General features: G+C 34.8%; 1 protein-coding gene across 1 annotated transcript in view; it reads left to right on the plus strand.

The window, feature by feature from the left end:
• Positions 1-24,136, plus strand: part of SLCO6A1 (solute carrier organic anion transporter family member 6A1) — a 78,552-nt gene that overhangs the window by 11,677 nt on the left and 42,739 nt on the right. Inside the window, exons 4-6 of the mRNA XM_057720160.1 lie at positions 1,041-1,137; positions 7,248-7,369; positions 8,491-8,603. Coding sequence (XP_057576143.1) covers positions 1,041-1,137; positions 7,248-7,369; positions 8,491-8,603 — 332 coding nt within the window. The remainder of the gene's footprint in view (positions 1-1,040; positions 1,138-7,247; positions 7,370-8,490; positions 8,604-24,136) is intronic.

The raw sequence follows: 24,136 nt of genomic DNA on the forward strand, positions 1-24,136 counted from the left end.
AAAATAATAGTTTTTCCACCAGAGGTAAGGAAAGCCATGTCAATAAAATAGATAACATTCATATTTATGTTTGCTTTTAGAAAAAAAATTGCAGCCATTTATTGGTGTTGGCGAATGGTGGCAACAAATCTGTTTTACTTTTGGTTCTACTGAATAGCAATTAAAACACATGTACACACTACAGAGAGTAGTTTACTTTATTGCTACCTCCTGCTACCCTGGCAGCTAAAGTGAAGGATGCAAAAGTGATGTTTATGTTAAAGTATCATCTTGCTTTAGTACCACAAATGAAAGTGAAATAAAGTCTGTTGAGTTTGTATTAAATATATGTATATTTATTTACATTACATTAATATGTAGATTAAATAAGGTACAGTGAATTATAAAATATCTGAGTTTTTCTAATACGTGCGTTGAATAAGATGTATGATGATAAATTTTATGTGTCGGCTAGGTTATGGCAACCAGTTGTTTGGTCAAACACCAGTCTAGATGTTTCTGTGATTTTTGTTTTAGATGTGATTAATATTTACAATCAGTAGACTTTGAGTCAAGCGGATTACCCTTCATAATATGGGTGAGCCTCATCCAATCAGTTGAAGCCTTTCAGAACAGACTGAGGTTTCCCAAAGAAGAAGCAATTCTGTCTCCAGACGATAGCGTAGAAAGTCTGCCTGAGTTTTCCCATCCTGCTGGCCTGCTCTGTAGATTTAAGACTCAATTATGGACTCAAGACTGTAATATTAACTTTTATCTGGATTTCCAGCCTACCCTACAAATTTGGACTTGCCAGCCCTACAATTTCATGAGCCACTTCCTTAAAATCTCTGCCTCTGTCTCTCCGTCTCTCTCATTCTCTCTCTCTCTCTGTATCTGTCTCTTTCTCTCTTTCTCAATATCTTATTGGTTCTGTTTCTTTGGAGACTAAAAGAATATACTATGAAGCTTTCAGAAGTAATCCATTTCAGTGAGATAATTTTTATCCTTTTACAACAAAGCTGGTTTATGTAGTTGTTTGATGTTTACTGTTTGTTTTATAGGCCTTGTGGAAGCTGCAGGAATACTCGGATATGCTTTGGGTTATACAATAGGAGCACCCCTAATTAAGGGCTCTGTGAATAGTACTTTCGAGAAAAGGTAAGCTGATTTTTTTTCCTCTAATTTTTCTGGTTTACATTGAATAAATATTTATTGGATAGATACTGTAGCTTATAAATACATATTTAATTTGTAATAACCATATTTAAAAATATGTAAATGTGACCGATATGCACATATATGTACATATAAATACATTTAAAATACACATTTTATCTTTGCTGTTTGAAATATAATTTAAAAAACGGCTTATAATGACAACCTTACTACTAATTCCACATATAGTTTTTTTGTTATTTGTGGTAAAAAACATGTAGTATAAAATTTACCATCCTAACCACTTTTAAGTGTATAATACAGTAATGGTAACTATATGCATACTGTTGTACAACATATCTATAGATTTTTTTTGTCTTGCAATACTGAAACTCTATATCCATTATACAACAACTTGCCATTTCTGCCTCACCCCTCCCCCACCACCCCAGCCCCTGGCAATGACTGTTCCACCTTCTAAGAGTTTGACTACTTATATGACTACCTCATATAAGTGGAATCATGAAATAATTGTCTTTTATGACTGGTTTATTTCACTTAGCATAATGTCTTCAAGGCTCAGCCACATTTTAACATATAACAATATTTCCTTCTGTTTTAAGGCTAAATAATATTTTGTTGTATGTATAAACCACATTTTCTTTATCTATTCATCTGTCAGTTGACCCATAGGTTACTTCAACCTCTTGGCTATTGTGAATAATACTGTAATTAACATGGGTGTGCAAATACCTCTTCGAGACTCTGTTTTCAATATTTTGGGGATATATACCCAGAATTGTTAGATTGTATGGTATTCCTATTTTTAATTTTTTTTGCAGAACTTCCATATTGTTTTCCACAGTGGCTGTACCATTTTACATTCCCACCAATAGCGCATAAGGTTTCCAATTTTTCAATATCTTTGCCAACAATTATTTTCTGTCTTTTTGTTTTGTTTGTTTGTTTTGTTTTGTTTTGTTTTCAGTAATGGCTACCCTAATAGGTATGTATGAGGTGATATCTCATTGTGGTTTTGATTTTCATTTCCCTGATGATTAGTGATGTTGAGGATCCTATCATATACTGGTTGGCCATTTGTATTATCTTTTTTTGGAGAAATATCTGTTCAAGTCCTTTGCACATTTTTAAAATCAGATTTTTGTTTTTATTGAGTTGAGGCCGTTCTTTCTCTATTCTGGGTATTAGCCTTACTCCGGGTACCTGATTTGCCAATATTTTCTCCCATTCTGTAACTTTCCTGTTTACCGTGTTGATTATTTCCTTTGCTGTGCAATTTTTAAGTTCAGTGTAGTCCCATTTCTCTAATTTTATTTTTGTTGCCTGTGCTTTTGGTATCATATCAAAAAATAAATTGCCGAATCCAATGTCATGAAGCTTTCCTCGTATGTTGTCTTCTGGGAGCTTTATTGTTGCAGGTTTTATGTCTAGGTCTTTAATCCATTTTTAGTTATTTTTATATATATTTTAAGGAAAGGGTCCAACCTCATTCTTTTGTACATGAATATCCATTTTTTATAGCACCATTTATTGACAAGATTATCTTTTCACAGTTGTGTATTCTTACCATTCTGGTAAAAGATTGTCCATATTTATGAGAATATATTTCTGGAATCATTATTCTCTTCCATTATTCTATATATCTGTCTATATACCAGTACCATACTGTTTTGATTACTACAGCTTTGTAATATATTTTGAAATCAGGAGGTGTGAAGCCTCTGGCTTTTTCTTTCTCAGGATTGTTTTGACTATTTGGGGTCTTTTGAGATTCCATATGAAATTTTAGGATTTCTTTTTCTATTTCTGCAAAAAATTTGGTTGAGGTATTGATAGGGATTGCATTGAATCTGTAAATTGCTTTGGGTAAGAAGGCATTTTAACAATACTGAATATGCAAATCCATGAGCATACATGTCTTTCCATTTATTTGTATCTTCTTTAATTCCTTCATTGTTTTGGAGTTTTTAGTGTACAAGTCTTTGCCTTGCATGCTGCTCATTGTTAGTGTTTAGAAACACTTGATTTTTGTATTGACTTTGTATCCTGCAACTTTGCTGAATTCATTTGTTAGTTTTAACAGTTTTTTCCTTTGGAGTCTTTAGCATTTTCTAAATAGAAGATCAGTCATCTGCAAACAGAAATAATTTTACCTCTCCCTTTCCAATATAGATATGCCTTTTATTTCTTTCTCTTGCCTGATTGTTCTGGCTGGAATTTCTAGTACTATGTTGAGTAGAAGTGGTAAAAATAGGTAGGCATCTTTGCCTTGGTCCAGATCTTAGAGGGAGAGCTTTCAGTTTTTCACCATTGAGTGCAGTGTTAGCCATCAGCTTTTCATATATGGCTTTTATTAAGTTGGGGTAATTTCCTTCTAGTCCCAGTTTGTTGAGTGTTTCTATAATGAAAGGGTGTTAAATTTTGTTGAATGCTTTTTCTGCATCAATTGAGATGATCATGTGCTTTTGTCCTTCATTCTGTTAGTGTGGTATATCACATTAACTGATTTTCATATGTTGAACCATTCTTGTATTCCAGAATAAATCTCACTTGGTCGTGATGTATGATTTCTCTTAACGTGTTGAATTTGGTTTATTAGTATTTTGTTGATGAATTTGGCATCATTATTCATTCAGGGATATTAGTGTATAGTTTTCTTGTAGTATCTTTGTCTGATTTTGTTTTCAGGGTAATGCTGATCTCATGGAGTGAGTTTGGAAGTATTCTTTCCTCTTAATTTCTTTGGAAAAGTTTGAGAAGGAATGGTATTAATTCTTCTTTAAGTGTTTGGTGGTACTCTCCAGTGAAGCTATTTGGTCCGGGGATTTTCTTTGTTGGGAGGTTTTTGATTACTGATTTAATCTCCTTATTGACTCTATGTTTGTTCAGATATTTTATTTTTTTCGTGATTCAGTCTTCATAGGTTATATGTCTCTAGAAATTTATCTGCTTATTCTAGGTTTTCCAACGTATTGGCATAAAATTGTTCATAGTAGTTTCTTATCTTTTTTATTTCTGTGGTATCAGTTGTGATATCTTCTCTTTCATTTCTGATTTTTGTTATTTGAGTCTGTTTTTCTTAGTCTAGCTAAAGGTTTGTCAATTTTGTTGATTTAAAAAAAATCTCGTAATTTCATTTGATTTTCCCTATTGTTTTTCTATTCTATATTTCATTTATTTCTTCGCTAGTCTTTATTATTTCCTTCTTTCTCCTATATAAATATGTATTTTTCTGGGTTAAATATGTATTTTTAAAGTTATATTTAATTATGTATTGGGAAGTGGTACTGTAAGTGACTTATTACCTTTTTTAGTTCTCTCATTAAGATGATGGAGTTAATGAAGGAGATAAAATCTACCACTATAAGAAAACAGAGAGGTCCACCCTCCGTTTCCGAAACTCTGGTTTTATATAAATGTAGAACTAATTAAAACTGAGGTGCAAAAACCAACTAGCTCCTCTTATCGGAAGCTCTCCTCCTAGCTTCCCTGCCAGCTCATCTGGGTTCTTACCTGGCCATAGTGAAGTTTGCAGATAGGGTACCAGAGAATATGTGTTGGATGTATTTTTTCTTTTTTTTAGCTCTCTAAATTCACTTCTATTTTTCTAAAACCTTCTCTATTCCCTTTTCTTCCCCAGGGGGCTATATTGAGAGCCTCAACATAATCCCTTGAACTCTGGATTTCAGTTGGATTTGGCCAATGAGAGGCCCTGGCAAATGAGAGGGCAGGAGCAAATTAAGGCTAGGGTATTTATCCTCCCAGTTTTTGCAGGGGTTGTACCCAAATTGGCTGTATCCCTATTCTGAAGACTACGGCTCCTTTTAGTCTTCCTTTTCCATTTATCAAGCACTGTTCCACTTGACATTCGGGCCCATCGTAACGGCTTGCTACTGTACTGCTAGCCCCATAATTTTGTGCTATGCCTTGTTCATTTCCTTAAACTCTGCCCACGTCACTGTAAATAGTCTTCTTGTCCCCCTCTCTTCAAATTATTTCAGATGAGTATACCATTTCTTTCCTATCAGTATCTTGACTGATACTAAGTACTATATTAAAACTTCTATACATTCTACAGCCAGAATTCAGATAATTTTTGACTCACCCTCGTAAAAACAGTATCAGAAGTAGCTTTAGGATTCCAGAACTAGGTTGCATATTTGTAGTACAGATAACCTCCTTGCTGGGAGTAAATTGAAGATCGTTACTAGAATGATTATGGGTTGTAGCATGGGATTGAGTCCAGGGAGGGCACGACTGGGAAATTAAATAGTTGTAGCATTTAATCACTGGAGGCACAAAAGTTATTTTAAGGCTTCTGGGTTATATGGCTTCTTTTTAACAATACTAGAAAATATTCCCAGGGAAAAGGAAACATTTAATTGTGTAAATTTTAAGTTCTCTCATTGAGATGAGAAAGGGGATGGCCACTATATTAGAGTTCCACTCAACAGTGGCCTTGAAATACAGGAAATCATTCTAGTGAATAGAACTTCAGGCTGGTTGTCCACTTAGCATAGAAGGAGGGATGGCCTGAGGTGTAAATTTATACTAATTTATGGTTGGGTAGCCAAAGACTTAGAACAAGATCAAAAAATAGGGAACCAGGAGAATATGTGGATGAACCTCTTGGAACTGGCACATGAAAAGCGTATGTACTTTGGGAGAGGCTCTTTAATCAGTTGGACAAGATGACCCATCCTGTTAATGTTATCCCCGCCCTCTTTTTTTCTAACCACCCTAATTCTTCCTCAGTAAGCTCATGTGAAAAGTGGCTATGGTGGCAGTAATGGTAACTTTGCATGAGTGCAGTAACATGGATTTCTTCACACTAAGGATTTGTTCACACAATATTTCAACAAGAATATTTACTAGGATATGAGTATTACTATTTCTGAGTATCCAGTTCATCAGTAGTAGAGGTAAACCCTGAGTTCCTGATATGACACATTCATTGGAAGACAAACTGTCATCAGGTTGATTACTTTGTCATCAGGTTGACCCTCTTTTAACACAGAGATTTGTCTTTATAGGGAAAAGATACATATCCTAGGCAGGAATTTTTCTTTTGTACTACCTTAGTCCACTTGGGTAGCTGTTACAGAAATATCATACACTGGGCTTACAAAGACAGAAATTTACTTCTTGCAGTTCTGTATGCTGGGAAGTCCAAGATCAAGGTGCTGGCAAATTCAGTGTCTGGTGAGATCCTGCTTCCTGGTTCATAGACACAGCCATCTTCTCCCTGTGTCCTTACATGGATGAAGGGGCAAAAAGTCTATTTGGGATCATTAATCACATTCATGCAGACTCTACCCTCATGACCTAATCACCTTCCAATGGCCCCACTTCCTAATACCATTACATTGATACAAAATAATGTCACAACTATGAAAATCCTTCACAAAATCATGGCCTAAGCATTACTGAAGAGAAAGAATGTTGAAACTGCAAAGGGAAAAATCAACAAATCCCAACAGCAGGTCCTTCACATTTCCATCTCATCCTGCCCACTGCAAGGCTTTGTGATTTGCAAAGGCTGACCAAGAAAAATCACAGGGAAGATAGAAGACAAAGTTCTGTCAAAGTGTGATTAGGTATGATCACTAGCAGGGTAATACATGCTCAATCTGTGAGTTCAGAGAAGGGATTATAAGAAAAAGATTACCAAGTATATGTGATTTAAAGGGTCAGATACCCAGATAAAGTGTTAGTTGTGCAACTTAGAGGGCCAGTCTTGGCCTAAAGAATTGGGCACATGATTTAAAGGGGCAGGAATGATTTCAAAGAAGAGATGAGATTTAGAGTGATAGTCTTTTAAATGTATGGCTTCTTTGTTGGAGAAAAAGTTGAAAGGGAACAAAGAATTACTCTTTGCCACCCGAGTGGACAGGGGAAAAGTGGAGAAAGGAAAAAAATTTAGGATCCTACAGGACAAAAGAGAACCACATAATTGGAGAACTCACAACCACTCAATCTCAGCCAAACAAACAGTAGCAAATTAACAGAAAATGCTTTCTCTCTCTGTTTAATAATGGCTCTGTTTGTAATAAAATATACAAAGTTGAAAATTTTCATTTCCTCTGTTAAAGTGTTGAAGACAGTGATGGTGGTGAACGCTGGCAGTGGAGTTGGTGGATTCGTTTTGCTATTATTGCAGTTATTGCGTGGTCTACATTAATACCATTTTCATGCTTTCCACACAGTATACGAGGTGACTATAAAAATATAATTCATTAAGTTAAAGGACAATGTATTCCTCACCCCTACCCTGATCCCAGTTCTCAGAATGTGGCTGAACTGCATTTCTTTCTGTGTACATGTCTTTCTGCCATGGACATACAGTGTTATGTGCTAGTATTATTTGAACAAATACATCCACATGCAGCCAAGTTTTATTTTATTTATGTACCAGACTTTCACTAGTACATATTTTGGCTTCTTGTCATTCCTCTTTAAAAATTCTTTCTATTTAAAATTCAGATATTTTCTTAAAGAAAGAAGCATATTTAAACCTATTTACCTATCATGATTTAAGGCATGTACTGCCCCATAGAATTGTAAGATAAAGTAATAACTGTTAAAATTCTTTTGGAAACACTAAAATATACATGTAACATTAAAGAAATCATTACATATAGCTCCATCTCATCCCTTTTTATAGCTGAGTAATATTCCATTGTATATATATATGCCACATCTTCTTTATCCATTCATTTGTTGATGGGCATTTCGGTTGCTTCCATGTCCTGGATATTGTAAATAGTGCTGCAATAAACATTATGGTACAAGTTTCTTTTGGGATTATGGTTTTCTTTGGGTATATGCCCAGGAGTGGGATTACTGGATCAACTGCAAAATAGATAGTCAGTGGGAAGTTGTTGTATAACAAAGGGAGTCCAACTCGAGGATGAAAGATGCCTTAGAGGACTGGGGCAGGCAGGGTGGGGGGGACTCGAGGAGGGGGAGTCAAGGAAGGGAGGGAATACGGGGATATGTGTATAAAAACAGATGATTGAACTTGGTGTACCCCCCAAAAAATAATAAATAAATAAATTTAAAAAAAATAATAAATTAAAAAAAAATCAAATATTCTCCTAATGGATAATGGCTACAGTGTTGGAGAGTACAGATATGGGAAATTTTTCTTATCACAGAATGTTCTTTAGGACAGCACTGTTTTAGAAGAATGTGCCTTTTAGTTAGATTGACTTTAGCTTTTTTAAAAAAGCTTTTCAAGACAAACTGGGTGTATTGGGATGTGTATGTATGTTTATAATATGTGTTTTAGTTATTTGAACGTGTCATAAGATTCTTTTACTTGTTAACGTATAGGCACAGCGAGGATAAAAGCTGGGAGACGTAAACAGCCTCATTTGTTGGACAAAGATCAAACAAAAGATCAGGAATTTGGACCTAGTATCAAGGATTTATTTACTAATTTTGGGGTAAAGTAAAATATTTTACATGAACAAGCAAATTAAATTGACATGTACAATTTTTTTGTAGTGGATTTAAGAAAATAACTATAAAGTGTTCAATTTAAATCTGGGTGGAATTTTTGAAGTCATAATTAATGTACTCATTTTATAGATAATGGAAAATAGGACCCATTTCACCTAAGTGGCATCACCAAGAACTTGATTAGTGTCAAAGACTGGTATCAAGTATTTTTCCTTCTTCTATTGCTTTTAATTTGACTTTCGTATTATATTGAAATAATTTTTCCTTGTATAAATAAATAAGCCATTTAATAAGATGACAGAGGTATTAACATTATCTTTTTTATTATATTTAAATAATTTAGAAAAGAACTCTAGAAGTTAACAAATATTCTCACAAACTTTTTTTTTCATTTAGAAATGTTTATCTTTATATCCAAATGACCTATAGGACCTTACCCACATAAAGGTCCTGTCAGCCCTTCTCACAGGTTATGACTGAGTTTTGCTTCTATGAACCCACTAGTCAAAGCAGCAAAACTAACAAACATCTTATTTTATGGGAAATAATCTTATCACAATGTCAAATGGAGAAGAACTCTGTTTTCTGGGTGAGAAACATGGCCTACAGTACAGATGTGGTGGGCTTAAAAAAACCCAACTTCTCAGTAGTGATTCTATATTCAATTTGTTTTCTCTTCTCCTATTCATAACTTCATCCTTTATGTTGTCTGAAGAGCTGTGTTTCTCACATGTAGGTTTTATAAGTTATTTTCCACAGTACTTGGGAGGTGAATTTCACACTCCTTCAGTGGGACTTTGAAGAGTCTTCACAATAGAATCAACTGAATTTTCCTATCTCATCTCAGAATTTTATCCCTATCTCCCCCACACTGTAGGCACTTGCTCTTTCCTGGACACATTGGGTACTTCTGTAATTCCCTACTTTTGTAGGTGTGAATATCTCTATTTCAAATGTTCTTCTCTCTCTTCTCCATTTGAAAAAACCTCTTTGTCAAATCCTAAGCAAAATGAGTTTATCCCTCCTTAATGCTTTCATAGTTGTTTGTTCAAAATATCATATCATATACATGTATGTTTTGGATGTGTATAGATAGAACCTTTTATTATATTGGTTTAATTTTTCTTAAAATGAATAGATTTGTATAAAATCAGAAATTTTGTTTACTTGTTTTCATTCAAACACAGAAGTGTTTATTTTTTTTATCAAATCATGAAGTCTTCCTGGTAACAGATTATATTTCATTCAGATTTCTATTTAACTTTCACAAAATATTCCATGTTTATATTTTAACAGTACAAAAATAAATTAGGTATAACTTTTTCACATTGTTAAAAATTAAAATACAATTGTTAAAACACGGTCTTCAGAAAATTTAAACATGATTTTTTTTAAAGGTTATTGTTAGGCAAGAAACAAAAACAAGCTAATTCCAATATTTCTTTCTTGGAAATAGAGTGCCTTGATTGTTAGTGTTAGGATACAAAATAATATAATGTCTAGTTAACAATCTTAGACTTCTTACTGACATCTGTCTGGGTGGTTAACTAGAAGATATCTTAATCTTTTTAAAACTTTATTAGATGGGACTTCCAGAATGTCAGAGTGAGGAACTCAGAAAATCTTAAGCTCCAAAAAACAGTAATAGAAACGGGCAAAATTGTCAACAACCACTTCAAAACTCTGGAAATTAGGACTACACTTTGAAAATCACTGATCTAGTTTATCAGAGATTTTTCTACTTACCCTAATTTTGGAAGCACAGTTACAGAGCAAATTCTGCATATGTTGTTGGCTTGTAAACTTAGTTTCTGATAGGTGCCTGTCCTAGGAAGAAGGAAGGTTGCAAAAACCATAAATCACTTTGTAATATTCCTAACACACTGCTACAAAGTGGCCAAGAGCAAAACAGTAGTCAAAATGAAGTTTCCTTGCTTTGAGCCCACCTGGACTTTATATAAACAATAATTTGAGAAATTCTCATTTTCATTTATCAAGTACTAATTGGTGTGTAATTTAAGTGGAATAACTTGTTATTGTTTTAAAAAGTTAGACTGCTTTTTTTGTTACAACCTGATAAAACCATACCCAACTAATTTCTAAATGAGTACAGGTTAACAGTTGTTGAAGCTCACCATTTAAAATGGTTCTTAAATAGTTTCAGGGACATTTATGTGCCTTAGTTTCTCTTCTGTAAAATAATGGTAATAGTAGTTAGTGTATATCTTATATACATACTTAGAATTAAACATATTAAATGGATGTAAAGTGCTTAGAACAGTGCCTGGTGCATAGGAATGCAATATAACGGATTGTTATTTCAGTTTTTCTTACTCATCTCTTTTTAATTGTATAGTGTCACTGTTCTTGGTATTTGTGTGGTCAGGCCACTCAAGATGGCTGTTCTCTTGCTCTCTGTGCATGCCTCTGCTCCAACCGTGCCTGCTTCACCTAAACCCTACTCACCTGACTGACGTTTCTACATGCTTGCCACAGGCCGAGCTAGTGATTGTTCTTATCAAACGGGTGGTGAGGGATGTGCCGCTCTGCTAGTTTCCCTAGTAACATTGTGAGCCAAACTGACTCCCCCTATAACTGGCAGTCCCTGTCCTTCCTCCCCCACCCCCGCATCCCCAGCAAAGCCTACCACCATGTCTTGTCTGCTGGTCTGCTGCACAGGATGTGGCACTCCAGAACCTTGCTTCAGACATGTAAGCTCCCCCATCCATTAAACCATTGATGTCTCTGTCACTGACTCCAGGCTCTTTCTTCAGTCTTGAAGCTGGGCTGGCACTGGCCTTGTAGGCTTGCACAGTGCAGCCTAACAGTATTAAAGATAAACTAGTAACTAATACCCATGCCTTTATGGAATTTATGGGTCTCAAACTTAAAAGAAAAAAAAAAAAAACCACAGATTAAAAACAACTGATTGACAACTGAGTAGAGAAAATTGTGTGAAACCTGCTTTAGATGAGGGATAAAGAAGGCGTCACTGAATAGGGAGCATTTAAATGGAGGAAACTAAAGCATGAGAAGGAGTTAACCATGGGAAGAATGATCATTAAGAAAATTCCAAGCACAAGGTACACATGTGGAAAGACCTTGAGGAAGCAAAGATTTGGGTATGTTCAGTTTAGAGAAGACCTATGTGTTGGAACATAGTTACTTGGTGGGGAGAGTGATAGAATGATAGGTTGGAAAGACGTTCAGGGTCTAACTCATGGAGGTCCTTGTGGGACAGGGTCAGAACTTTCGATTTTATTTTTAATGCAATAGGAAATCACTAATTTATTTTAAGTATGGGAATAATATGAATGTAATATAAATTTTGTTTTAGGAACTTGAAAAGCTAGTGAGACTGAAATTTGAGTAACATAGGACTTTCCTTAAGACGTTGTACCATAATATGAGTGGTAGTGATTGTTTTTTTTTAGAAGTACGTAAAATAATAGTGTCTCTTACAATTGATGGCCATTGGCGTTTTAGTTTCAATGACATATGGTATTTCAACCTTTTTGAGCCTCACTTTTGTCACCAGGGAATTGGTACAATAGTGATACCTTCCTCATAGGAATGTAAAGTGTACAGATCAGTGCATAGCCCATAGTAAAAACTCAATAAGTGCATAAATAATACGAATTGAGATATGAGATATTTCTGATTTTAGGTTAAGGAATGAAAATGCACAAAAAAATTAGGGGAAAACTTCATGACAAGGTTTTCCTTTATCTTGGTAAGAAGTGTGGGTCATCAACTATAAAATAAAAAAATTAAAAAGACTAGTGTGAGGAACTTGATTGACTAAAGGCCTATTGTCTTTCTCCTCTATTAATCCTGTAGTTCAGTACCTCCTGGTTCATGACAGTTGGCATTGTTTGCTTGAAGTCCAACGACTGTTTAGAAGCTCCTAATATAAGGACTAATGGAAAATCGTTACAGCAAACAAGTCATTCCAGCCAGTAAAATATATCACCATCATAAGACTTACTAATAGTTTGTTGAGATACACACTTCCTGGTTTTCTACACATAGTTTTTTTTTTTTTAAAGTCTTCTTTACTTGTCATGAGTTGTTAATAAAGGGAGCCAGAGAAGTGACTATTTTTAAAGAATTCTCTCTACTATTACTGTATTTCTTGCTTGGTGTGATGTATTTTAGAAAATTCAACAAGTAAGGGAAAAAAAAGTTTTATTAAAATGTCAGTAAAGATAATTTTCATAGCTTATTATTTTTATTGAAATATAGTTGATTTACAATATTATATGGTTTCAAGTGTACAACATAGTGATCTAATATTTTTATAGATTATATGCCATTTGAAGTTATAAAATATTGGCTATATTCCCTGTGCTATACAATACATTCTTGTATCTTATTTATTATATACATAGTAGTTTATACATCTTCATTCGCTACCCCTCTCTTGCCTGCACCCCTTTCTCCTCTCCACTGGTAATCACTAGTTTGTTCTATCTGTAAGCCTGTTTCTGTTATGTTGTATTCATTTGTTTCAGTTTTATATTCCATATGTAAGTGATACCATACAGTGTTTGTCCTTCTCTATCTGACTTATTTTGCTAAGCATAATATCCCCCAGGCCCATCCATGTTGTTGCAGAAGGCAAAACTTTGTTCATTTTTATGACTGAGTAATATTTCATTACTCAGTAATATTTCAGTAAATATATGTACCACATCTTGTTTATCCATTCACCTGTTGATGGACACTTAGGTTGCCTGCATATTTGGCTACTGTAAATAATGCTGTGCTGAACATTGAGGTGCGTTATTGTTTTGAATTAGTGTTTTCGGGGTTTTTTTTTTTTTTTTGGATGTATAACCAGGAGCAGAATTTCTGGATCATATGGTAGTTCTATTTTTAGTTTTTTGAGGAAACTCCATACTGTTTTCCATAGTGCCTGCACTAATTTACATTCCCCATAACAGTTGTACTAGGGTTCCCTTTTCTCCCCATTCTCGCCAACATTTGTCATTTGTGGTCTTTTTGATGATAGCCTTTCTGACAGGTGTGGTTTTGATTTGCATTTCGCTGATGATTAGCAATGTTGAGCATCTTTTCATGTGCCAGTTGGCCATTTGTGTGTCTTCTTTGGAGAAATGATTATTCAGGTCTTCTGCCCAGTTTTTAATTAGGTTATTTGGGTTTTTTATAATATTGAGTTTTCTGAAGTATTTATATATTTTGTATATTAACCCCTTATCATCCAGATCATTTGCAAATATTTTCTCCCATTCAGTAGGTTGTCTTTTCATTTTGTCAGTGGTTTTCTTTTCTGTGCAAAAGCTTTTACATTTAATTAGATCTCATTTGTTTATTTTTGCTTTTGTTTCCTTTGCCTTAGGAGGCAGATGGAAAAAATATTAACTGCGATTTATGTGAAAGTGTTTTTTCTCATGATTGTTTTAGCTATTCAGGATCTTTTGTGCGTTCATATAAATTTTAGGATTATTTGTTCTAGTTCTATGAAAAATGTGCTGGGTATTTTTGTAGGGATTGCATTAAATTCTGTAGATTGCTTTGGATAGTATGGACATCTTGACAATATTAATTCTTCCAATCCATGAACATGGGATATGTTTCCATTTTTTTGTATCATTTTTAATTTTTTATCAATTAATTTTGTATCCTGCAACTTTACTGAATGCATTTATTAGAACTAATAGTTTTATGATGAATACTTTAGGGTTTTATATGTGTAGTATCATGTCATCTGCAAATAGAGACAGTTTTATTTCTTCCCTTTTAATTTGAATGCCTTTTATTTCTTTTTCTTGTCTTTATTGCTGTAGCTTGGATTTCCAATACAGTGATAATTAGAAGGGGAAAGAGTGAGCATCCTTGTCTTTTTCTTAATTTTAGAGGAAAAGCTTTTACCATTTCATTATTGAGTATGATGTTAGCTGTGCATTTGTCATAAGTGGCCTTTATTATGTTGAGATACATTCCCTCTATACCCACCTTGATGAAACTTTATCATGTTAAAAGCTTTTTCTGCATCTGTTGAGATGATCACATAATTTTTATGCTGTTTTGTTAATGTAATATATCACATTGACTGATTAGTGGATATTGAACCATTCTTGCATCCCTAGAATAAATCTCACTTGATCATGGTGTATGATCCTTCTTATATAGTGTTGAATTCAACTTGCTAATATTTTGTTGAGGATTTTTGCATCTATATTCATCAGAGATTTGGCCTGTAATTTTCTTTTTGTATGTGTGTCTTTATCTGATTTTGGTGTGAGGGTAATGGTGGCCTTGTAGAATGAATTTGGACGTGTTCCCTCCTCTTAAATTTTTTGAAATACTTTGAGAATGATAAGTATTATCTCTTCTTTATATGTTTGGTAGAATTCTCCTGTGAAGCTGTCTGGTCCTGGACTGGTTTGCTGGGAGTTTTTTCCTTACAAATTCAATTTCACTGCTAGTTATTGGTCTATTCAGATTGTTTCTTTTTGATTCAGTTTTGGAAGATTATATGTTTCTAGAAATTTATCCATTTCTTCTAGGCTGTCCAATTTGTTGTATTCTCTTATGATCTTTTGTATCTCTTTGATATTGGTTGTAATTTTTCCTCTTTCATATCTTATTTTGTTTATTTAGATCCTCTCTTTTTCTCTTAATAAGCCTGGCTTAAGGCTTATCAATTTTGTTTACCTTTAAAAAAATAACAGCTCTTGGTTGATCTTTTCTATAATTTTTTTGGTTTTTATTTCCTCTCTGATCATTATTATTTCCTTCCTCCTGCTGATTTTGGGCTTTGTTTGCTCTTCTCTTTCTAATTTCTTTAAATAATTATTTGTTTTCGAGATTTTTTCTTGTTTCTTCAGGTAGGACTGTATTGCTATAAATTTCCCTCTTAGAACTGCTTTTTCTGCATCCCACAGATTTTGGAAATGAGTCTTTTTATTTTCATTTGTCTCAAGGTATTTTCTGATTTTTTCTTTGATTTCTTCATTGGTGCTTTGGTTTTTTAGTAACATTTTTTTTTCTCTCCACATGTTTGTGTTTTTCCTTTTTTTTTCATGTAATTGTTTTCTAGTTTCATACCACTGTGGTTTGAAAAAAATGCTTGCTATAATTTCTGACCTCTTAAATTTGTTGAGACTTGTTTCGTGGCCTACATATGATCTGACCTGGAGAACACTCCATGTGCACTTGAAAAGAATGTGTATCTGCTGTTTGGGGATGGAATGTCCCATAGATTTCTATTAAACCAACTGGTCTGATGTGTCATGTAAGACCACCATTTCCATATTGATTTTATGTCTGGATGATGTGTCTATTGATGTAAGTGGGGTATTAACATCCCCTACTATTATTGTATTATTATTAATTTTTCCCTTTGTGTCTGTTAGTGTTTGCTTTGTATATTTAGGTGCTTGTCTATTAGGTGCATTTATGTTAATGAATGTTATATCCTCTTCTTATATTGATCCCTTTGTCATTATATAATGCCCTTCTTTGTCTTTTATTATGGACTTTGTTTTAACATCTATTTTGTCTGATATGAGTATTGTAACCTCAGCTTTATTTTCATTTCCATTTGCATGAACTGTCTTTTTCCATCACCTCACTTTTAGTCTATGTGTGTCATTAGCTCTGAAATGAGTTTCTTCTAAGCAGTATGTGGATGGGTCTTGTTTTTTCTATCCAATTAGCCAACCTTTATCTTTTGATTGGAGCCTTTTCCCAATGACATTTAAAATGATTATTGATCGGTATGTACTCATTACCATTTCATTATTTGTTCTGGTTATTTTTATAGTTCTTCTCTGTTCCTATTTTAGTTTTCTCCCTTGTGCTTTTATGATTTTCTTTAGTGGTATACTTGTATTTCTTTCTCTATAGTTTTTGTGCATCTATTGTAAGTTTTTGACTTGTGGTTACCACAGGCTTCATAGACGTCGACCTATAACTCTGCTTGTTTTAAACTGTTCTCCATTTACATTCAAACACATTCTAAAAGATCTACATTTTTTAATCCCCCATCCATGTTTTGTGTTGTTGACATCATATTTACATTTTTAAAAAAAAATTATTTTTGGCTGCGTTTTTGGATCTTCATTGCTGCATGCAGGCTTTTCTCTAGTCATGGTGAGTGAGAGCTACTCTTTTTTGTGGTGCATGGGCTTCTCATTGCGGTGGCTTCTCTTGTTGTGGAGCATGGGCTCTAGGTGTGTGGGCTTCAGTAGTTGCAGCACATGGGCTCAGTATTTGTGGCACATAGGCTCTAGAGTGCAAGCTCAGTAGTTGTGGCGCATGGGCTTAGTGGCTCCATGGCATGTGGGATCTTCCCAGGACAGGGATCCAACCCTTGTCCCTGCATTCATGGGTATATTCTTAACCACTGCACCACCAGGGAAGTCCCAATTTTTGTCTTTTAATTTTTATACTAGCTTATTTAAGTGATTAATCCATAGCCTTTACTATATATTTGCCTTTTCTAGTGGGATTTTTCCTTTCCCGTAAATTCTTACTTATTATTATAATCTTTTCTTTTCCACTTAGAGAAGACCCTTTAACACTTTCTTTAGGGTCAGTTTAGTATTCATGATTTCTTTTTCTTTTTTTTTTTCTTTTGTCTGAAAAATTCTTTATCTCTCCCTCAAATATGAATGATTACTCTGCTGGGTAGAGTATCCTAGGTTGTAGGTTTTTCCCTTTTAGCAGTTTAAATATATCATGACACTCCCTTTTGGCCTGTGAAGTTTCTGCAGAAAAATCACTGATAACTCTATGGGGATTCCCTTGTATGTGACTCTTTATTTTTCTCTTGCTGATCTTTAGAATTCTCTCTTTAACTTTTGCCATTTTAATTATGATATGTCTTGGTGTAGGTATCTTTGGGTTCATCTCTTTTAGGACTCTCATTGTTTCCTTCTTCAGATCAGGATGTTTTCAGCCATAATTTCATCAAATAAATGTTCAACCCCTTTCTCTCTCTCTTCTCCTTCTAGGACTCCTATAATGCCAATGATAGTATGCTTGATGAAATCTCACTGTCCTCGTTTTTAAAATTTTTTTTTCTTTTTGCTGTTCTGATTGGGTGATTTCCATCATTCTGTCTTCCAGATCACTTATGCGTTCTTTTGTATTCCCTAGTCTGCTGTTAATTCCTTCTAGTGTGTTTCTCATTTCTTGTATTCTTCAGCTCTGACTGGTTTCTTTTTATGTTTTCAATTTCTTGTTAAAATTCTCACTATTCTTTTCTCAAGTTCAGTTAGCATTCTTATTACTAATGCTTTGAAATCTTTATCTGGTAAATTATTTATTTCTGTTTCATTAATTATTTTTTCAGAGTTTTTTCTTGTTATTTCATTTGAAACAAATTCCTTTGTCTTATCATTTTGTTTAACTTTCTCTTGAATGTCTCTATGAAATTAGGTAAAACAGTAAACTGTCTCACTCTTGAAAGGGTGTCCTTATGTGGGAGCATCTCTGTGTAGTCTGTGTGTTCCCAGTGCCTTTGGTGGGAGAGCTGGATCTAAAAGGTGCGTGGGTCATGTATTCCCCCAGGGTGCACTGGCAGCTATCACCCTGGTGGGAGGTAGAGCTGGAGATAGCATGGCTAGAGCTAGTCAGGTGTGAGCCAGTGGCCATAAGACTGTCTGGGGTGAGGTTGGGTCCAGAGGTGCTGGAGGACAAGCCCTGAGAATCAGGTCTGGTCTGGTTCTGTTCCCTGTAGGAACAGAACCTGCTCTGCCCCTTCCCTGCAATGGTACCTTCGCCCTAGAGGGTAGTAGTGTTGAAGTAAGAGGGACCAGGGCAGGTGCCCAGCGTGGGCCAGGGTACATGAGTCTCTGTTCCAGACAGCTCTGTTCTCAGCCAGGGTCTCTGCACATCAATCAGTGTTCCAGACAGCTCCTGATCCACAACTTCCATGAGTACAGTAATGGCCATCTTCTCCTCATTAAGATACAGTGCTGAGTCCAAGTTGGCTCCGTCCTCACCAAGTATGCACTGTCCAAGACAGTGGTAACCTTTACCCTAGTGGGGAACTGCACTGGAGCTAAAGGGGGTGGGGTACTCACTGGCATGGTGACAGGAAACCAGCCAGAGCCCCAGGCAGTTTCAGTCTGCTTCCAACATCTTTTTTTGGGAGTGAACAAGCATGTGCATGCTCTTTATGAGTAGAGTCTCAGTTTCTTACAGCCCTGTTAGAAGTTCCACTAGTTTTCTAAACAGCTATGGGGAATTGTCTTCCCACTATCAAAATACCAGGGCTGGGATGCTCAATATTTGGTTTGACTCTTTCACTCCCCAGGGAGGCTCTCTGAGCCCATAATATTTCTCTTCTCTTCTGTGTCCCCACCCAGGAGTATAAGTCCCAACCTGATCACTTCTCCTCCCTCCCTACTTGATTCTGTTTGGATAGTTCTTTACAGCCTTGGTTGTAGAAGAGTCTTTCTGCCAGTCTCCAGTTGTTTTCAGTGAGAATTGTTCCATATGTGGGTGTATTTTTTTGATGTGATTGTGGGGGGATGTGAACCCAGTATTCTCCTGCTCTGCTGTCTTGATCTCTGCCCCAATTTTTGTACTTTTAAAATAGATAAAATGAGCATAAGTAAAACAAAAGATAAAAAGCTAGAAAAGAGACAAAATATTTAACATTTTTATAAAGTTATAATGTACGTGAGGTGAAAAGTTGTAATTATAAAAGTAGATGGGATTAAGCTTGAAGAAAAGAAAGTAGAACAGTGAATAAATTTAATATCTATTTAGCTATGGCTATAAGAATATAGTGGATTAGAAACACATTTTAAAGGAATAAAAACATAATATTTGGAAGTAAGGGAAATAAATCATGGAAAAGAAAAAAACAATGAAATTAAAACTGGCTGGAAGCATGTAAGGAATAAGATTTCATAGGGGAAAATCTCCTTTTAAATGTGTGGAGCAGAGAGATCAACACTTTCACCCTCCTTTTCTTCATCTCCTGCTTGTCTCATGGCTTATTAGCCAGGAAGACATTTACATACTAGGACTCCAATGAACAAAGAAGTGTCAATGAATATTATAATATGAAAGAACTTTGTGACTATAAAGGACCAAATGAATATGAGGTATTATTCTTGCTTGTGTGACTGCTGATGGATGACAGAATATATCAAAGAAGCTAGTGTCCAAATTATTTAGATATTTTTATATTGGTAGTCAAAATATTGACTTTCCTTTGAAAGCAAATAAATTACTATTGTAGAAAGCATTATCAAATATATCATTTATGTTTCTGTCAGGACATCATATACTGGTTTTAATCTCTGAGTTGTCTACTAGGTTTGACTTAAATTGGTGTTCATGGAAGCAGAGTAGGTAAGATTCCAGCATGGGAAGTTGAAACATTTTTAAACTTGCTGTAAGCAAGAAGATAACCATTGCTTATTTCCTATGGCAGATTATAGCTATTTTCCATAAATAATTAAGACAAAAGCAGGTGGGAAGTTAAATTATCAAGTAAAACACTTGAGAAGTTAAAAATTTATTGGTGTCCTCCTCAACTTATGTTTTCCTTCTATTTGTCCATAGACACCAAGGCCTTTTTACTGGCAGGATCAGTATCCCCCATCTTGCAGCCTGGATTAGGGTAGGAAGTAGATTACTGCTTCTACCACATGAAAGAAAAAACCTCCAGAATTGATTGGGACATTATATGACCCATCTTTAGGAACTGTTTCCTCTCTGCAACATTCCTCTACATCAGTTTCTTCATTAACAGTTGTATCCCACTGCTACTTGATCCCTGTCCTGAACCTCAGTCTGCTTTTCTGAGGCCCCTATACCTAATACTTTATATTTTGTTGGTCCTGCTCTTATTTCAGACTCCAACTAAATAAGCACATATAGGAGTACCTAACCTGTGATGGACTAGGGCTAACTAAGAGCCACAGTACTGCAAGATATGGCTGTGGCATAAAACTGTCTCCTACTGCGTGGAACTAATTCAGTTTCTCCCTTTGTGTATCAATAACTACCAGAATTAAGCCTAATTTTGCTACATGAAACCACTTAGATACCAATTTGTATATCTGGCCTTCTTCTTTGCCTCCCATATTTTATATCTAAGAAATGGGTTGGTTTTTTTTTAAGTAGGAAAACCTGGAAGAGAATCCATGGTATTCTCAGTATTTGCTAAGCTCACAGTTCCTTTTTGGATAAAGTGCCCAGAAGTGTTACCTTGTGTATTAGTTAACATGCTCTATATGATATATTCTATATATTCCAGATGCCCTAAAGTAGATGCCAGATGCCACAAGTAGACCTGAGATCAGCACTTGAGTCCAAGACAGTAATCCTTGGATTTCCTCAAAACCTATTGAATATCGTACCTTGAGAACAATGACCAACAGGGACACCTTGCTATAAACTAATCTAGTCAGTTTCTCTCTTGGGGAGTATATATATAGGAAAAAGAGAGGGAAGCTCAAGCAACACAGCTTTGGTAAATTGACATAAAGAAAATGAATGAGCAAAGGCCACTGAGATAAAGAAGCAAATGGAGAAAGAATAGTTAGTAGCCAAAATAGAAGTAGACAGACACACAGCAAGCTGACAGAAAGAAGCTGAGTATTTGGGACTTCGAAGCAATCAAGACAAAGCAATGGAACTCCCACTACTGAGCAGACATGATAGGCTGCCATCTTACTCTGAGTGATAATTCTGTTTCTTTATGAGTGCTGAATTGTTTAGCTACTGAAAGAGTGTTTGAGCTTTCTTACTTTCCTGTGTAACATTATGATAAGTTGCCTCAACTGAATTAGCCACTGCATCTGTTCATTTTAATCCTAAACAGCCTAAACACAAAAATTACCTCATGCATTTGTTTCTCAGAATAACATCATCATCATCATCTGGGAATTTGTTAGAAAAGTGAATTCTTAGGTCCCATTCCAGACCTACTGAATGAGAAACTCTGGAAGTAAGACTTGGCAAGATATGTTTTATCACCCTCCAAATGATTTAAGGCATACTAAAGTTTATGAACAACAAATTTAGTAATCTCATGTGACTACTCTTATTTTACAAATTATGAAAATGATGTATATTCTTTACTGGGCACCAACTATGTGCCAGAAATTATATAAATTATTACATATACTCAATTCTCATAATCACCATAAGTATAGATATTATTTCTGTTTTACAGATGATGAACCAGTAATTTAAAGAGAATGAGTAACTTTTTCAAAGACGTTATATCTTTGGACGTACACTTACACAAACACAAACAGATGCACACACACACACAGGAGGCTGAATTGAGGTTAAGAATATAAGAATACCTCATGTATTTGATTCTAAGGCCATTGCTCTGTTTACTGTTACATAATACTTGCTGAAAATGAGATATGTAGAGATCGTGATTTGCTCATTGTTGCTCCAAAAATCAGTGGCAGAGCCAAGACAAAAACTAGATTTTCTGTTTCTTGTTTTGCTTGTTGTATCTAATACAGACTTCCATTTCATACACAATCATGGAATATTGCTGTAAGTTTCATTAAAATAAGGACTATGCTTAATGTTTAATTCTCAATAATTATGAATAAATCAAATTTGTGAACTAGAAGGACCTATAAAAGAGGTGTAATCCACTAATTGGGCACTATCTGAGTGTGCAACATAAGAGAAATATAAAATTTAAAAAATAAAACAAAATAAAATATTCAAGTAAATGACTATTCATAAATAATTATCTACTTAAAAAATTAGATAATAAAGTAAAAAGTAATCAGAAAACTATAAATAATTCAGGAACTACTTTAACAAAGTTACTCAAGAACTTCATGAAAAAATTTAAAACTATGTAGCAGTATTAGAGGAGACCAGGATAAGTTGTGAGATATGTAATTTAATGGACAAAATGACAGCTTTCATATATGTGATTTCTTTCTCAAATAATCTATTAATTCAGTGTGATATAGTCAAGACTATGGCAAGAATTTTACTATTTTAGTAAATGACAAATTGATTCTAAAATTATTGTGGCAGAATAAGGGCATGCACAGGTAAAACAGTGTCGATTGTAGTACACATCAAGACAAGCTACAAAGCCTTAGTAGTGAAAAAAAAAAGGTAGCATTTCCTCAGTACAGATAAATAGGCCAGTGAAATGGAGTAGAGAACCCAGCTACAGATTAATATATCTAAGAACTTGTCATATGACAGAAGAAGCACTTCAAGGATAATTGTTCAGTAGGTGTGATGACTAATTTGGTGTTCTATGTGGTAAAATACAGTTGGCTCTGTACTTAACATCATGTAAAAAGGTGATTTCTAGGTTAATAGAATGTGACTAGAAAAGCAATAAAATTAATGTTTAAAATGAAATACCTTGTGAACAATGATATTTAGAATAAACAAGGAATTCTTGGAAAATCTGCACAAGAATTTCAGGAAGCCGAATAGACATACAAATAGCCAGTTCATACACACAAAAGAATCCTATATATCTAAGAATTATATGAAGAAATGTTCAGTTATATTTGAAATTAGAGAAATACAAAATATAGCACTGGAATAATATACATTCTTCATCAGCATGACAAAATTTTGAAAGCCAGCTAATATTAAAGTGTTTGTGATTGTGTGGGGTGTGCCAGTTTTCTATTGGTACATGACAAACCTCCCTGTAACTTAGTGGCTTAAAATAATAGAGCATCCATTTTGCTCGTGATTCTGTAATTTGTGCAGGGCTTACTCTTCTCAGCTCTACTTGTGGTCAATTGTAGTGAATTAAGTCTGGGGGAGGGAGTCATCTGAAGGCTTGTTCACTCAGATATTAGCTTTTGATACTGGCTGTTTGCTGCAATGCCCACACCTGGCCTCTCCATCTGGCCTGGGCTTTCTCATAACAAGGCCAGAGTCCTGAAAGAGTGAGAGTTCCCAGCAGAAGTCATATTATCATTTTATAACCCAAGTCATGCAGCATTACTTGCTTTGTTGAAGCAGTCATAAAGGCCTTTTGAAGTTCAATGCCTCATTCTTGGAGAATAGCAAAGTTCTGGAAGAGGATGTGAAGTCAGAAATATTGCTCTGATTAATTTTAGAAAGTATAAGTTGTTACGTGAAGAAAATGGAGCTCTCTTATATTATGGTGGGAATAGACTGATAATTCTGGAGAAAAAATTTGGAGAAAGAATGGAATGAAGTATAGCAAATTCTAATGCCCTAGGAGTCCCTTTCTATGATATGTACTTCCAAAGACACTCTATCCTATTTCCTTAAGGGTTTCATAGGGATGTTTAATGTAGCCTTGCTTGTGCCAGTAGGGAGTTAAAGTCAGCCTAAGCATTTAATCCTATGGGAGTGGGTAAATATGGTGGAATTACATCATGTAATGTTAAATAGCACTCAGAAGATGAATTTGATGAATATGCAGGAAATGATTAGATTTTAGAAATAGTGTTTAGGGCTATAAAAGGAAAATTTATTTGTTTAAAAATATACAAATATAAAACACCACTAAATATTTTCAAAGATATATACATACCTA

This window comes from Hippopotamus amphibius, chromosome 1, assembly GCF_030028045.1.
Source record: "Hippopotamus amphibius kiboko isolate mHipAmp2 chromosome 1, mHipAmp2.hap2, whole genome shotgun sequence".
NCBI lineage: Eukaryota > Metazoa > Chordata > Mammalia > Artiodactyla > Hippopotamidae > Hippopotamus > Hippopotamus amphibius.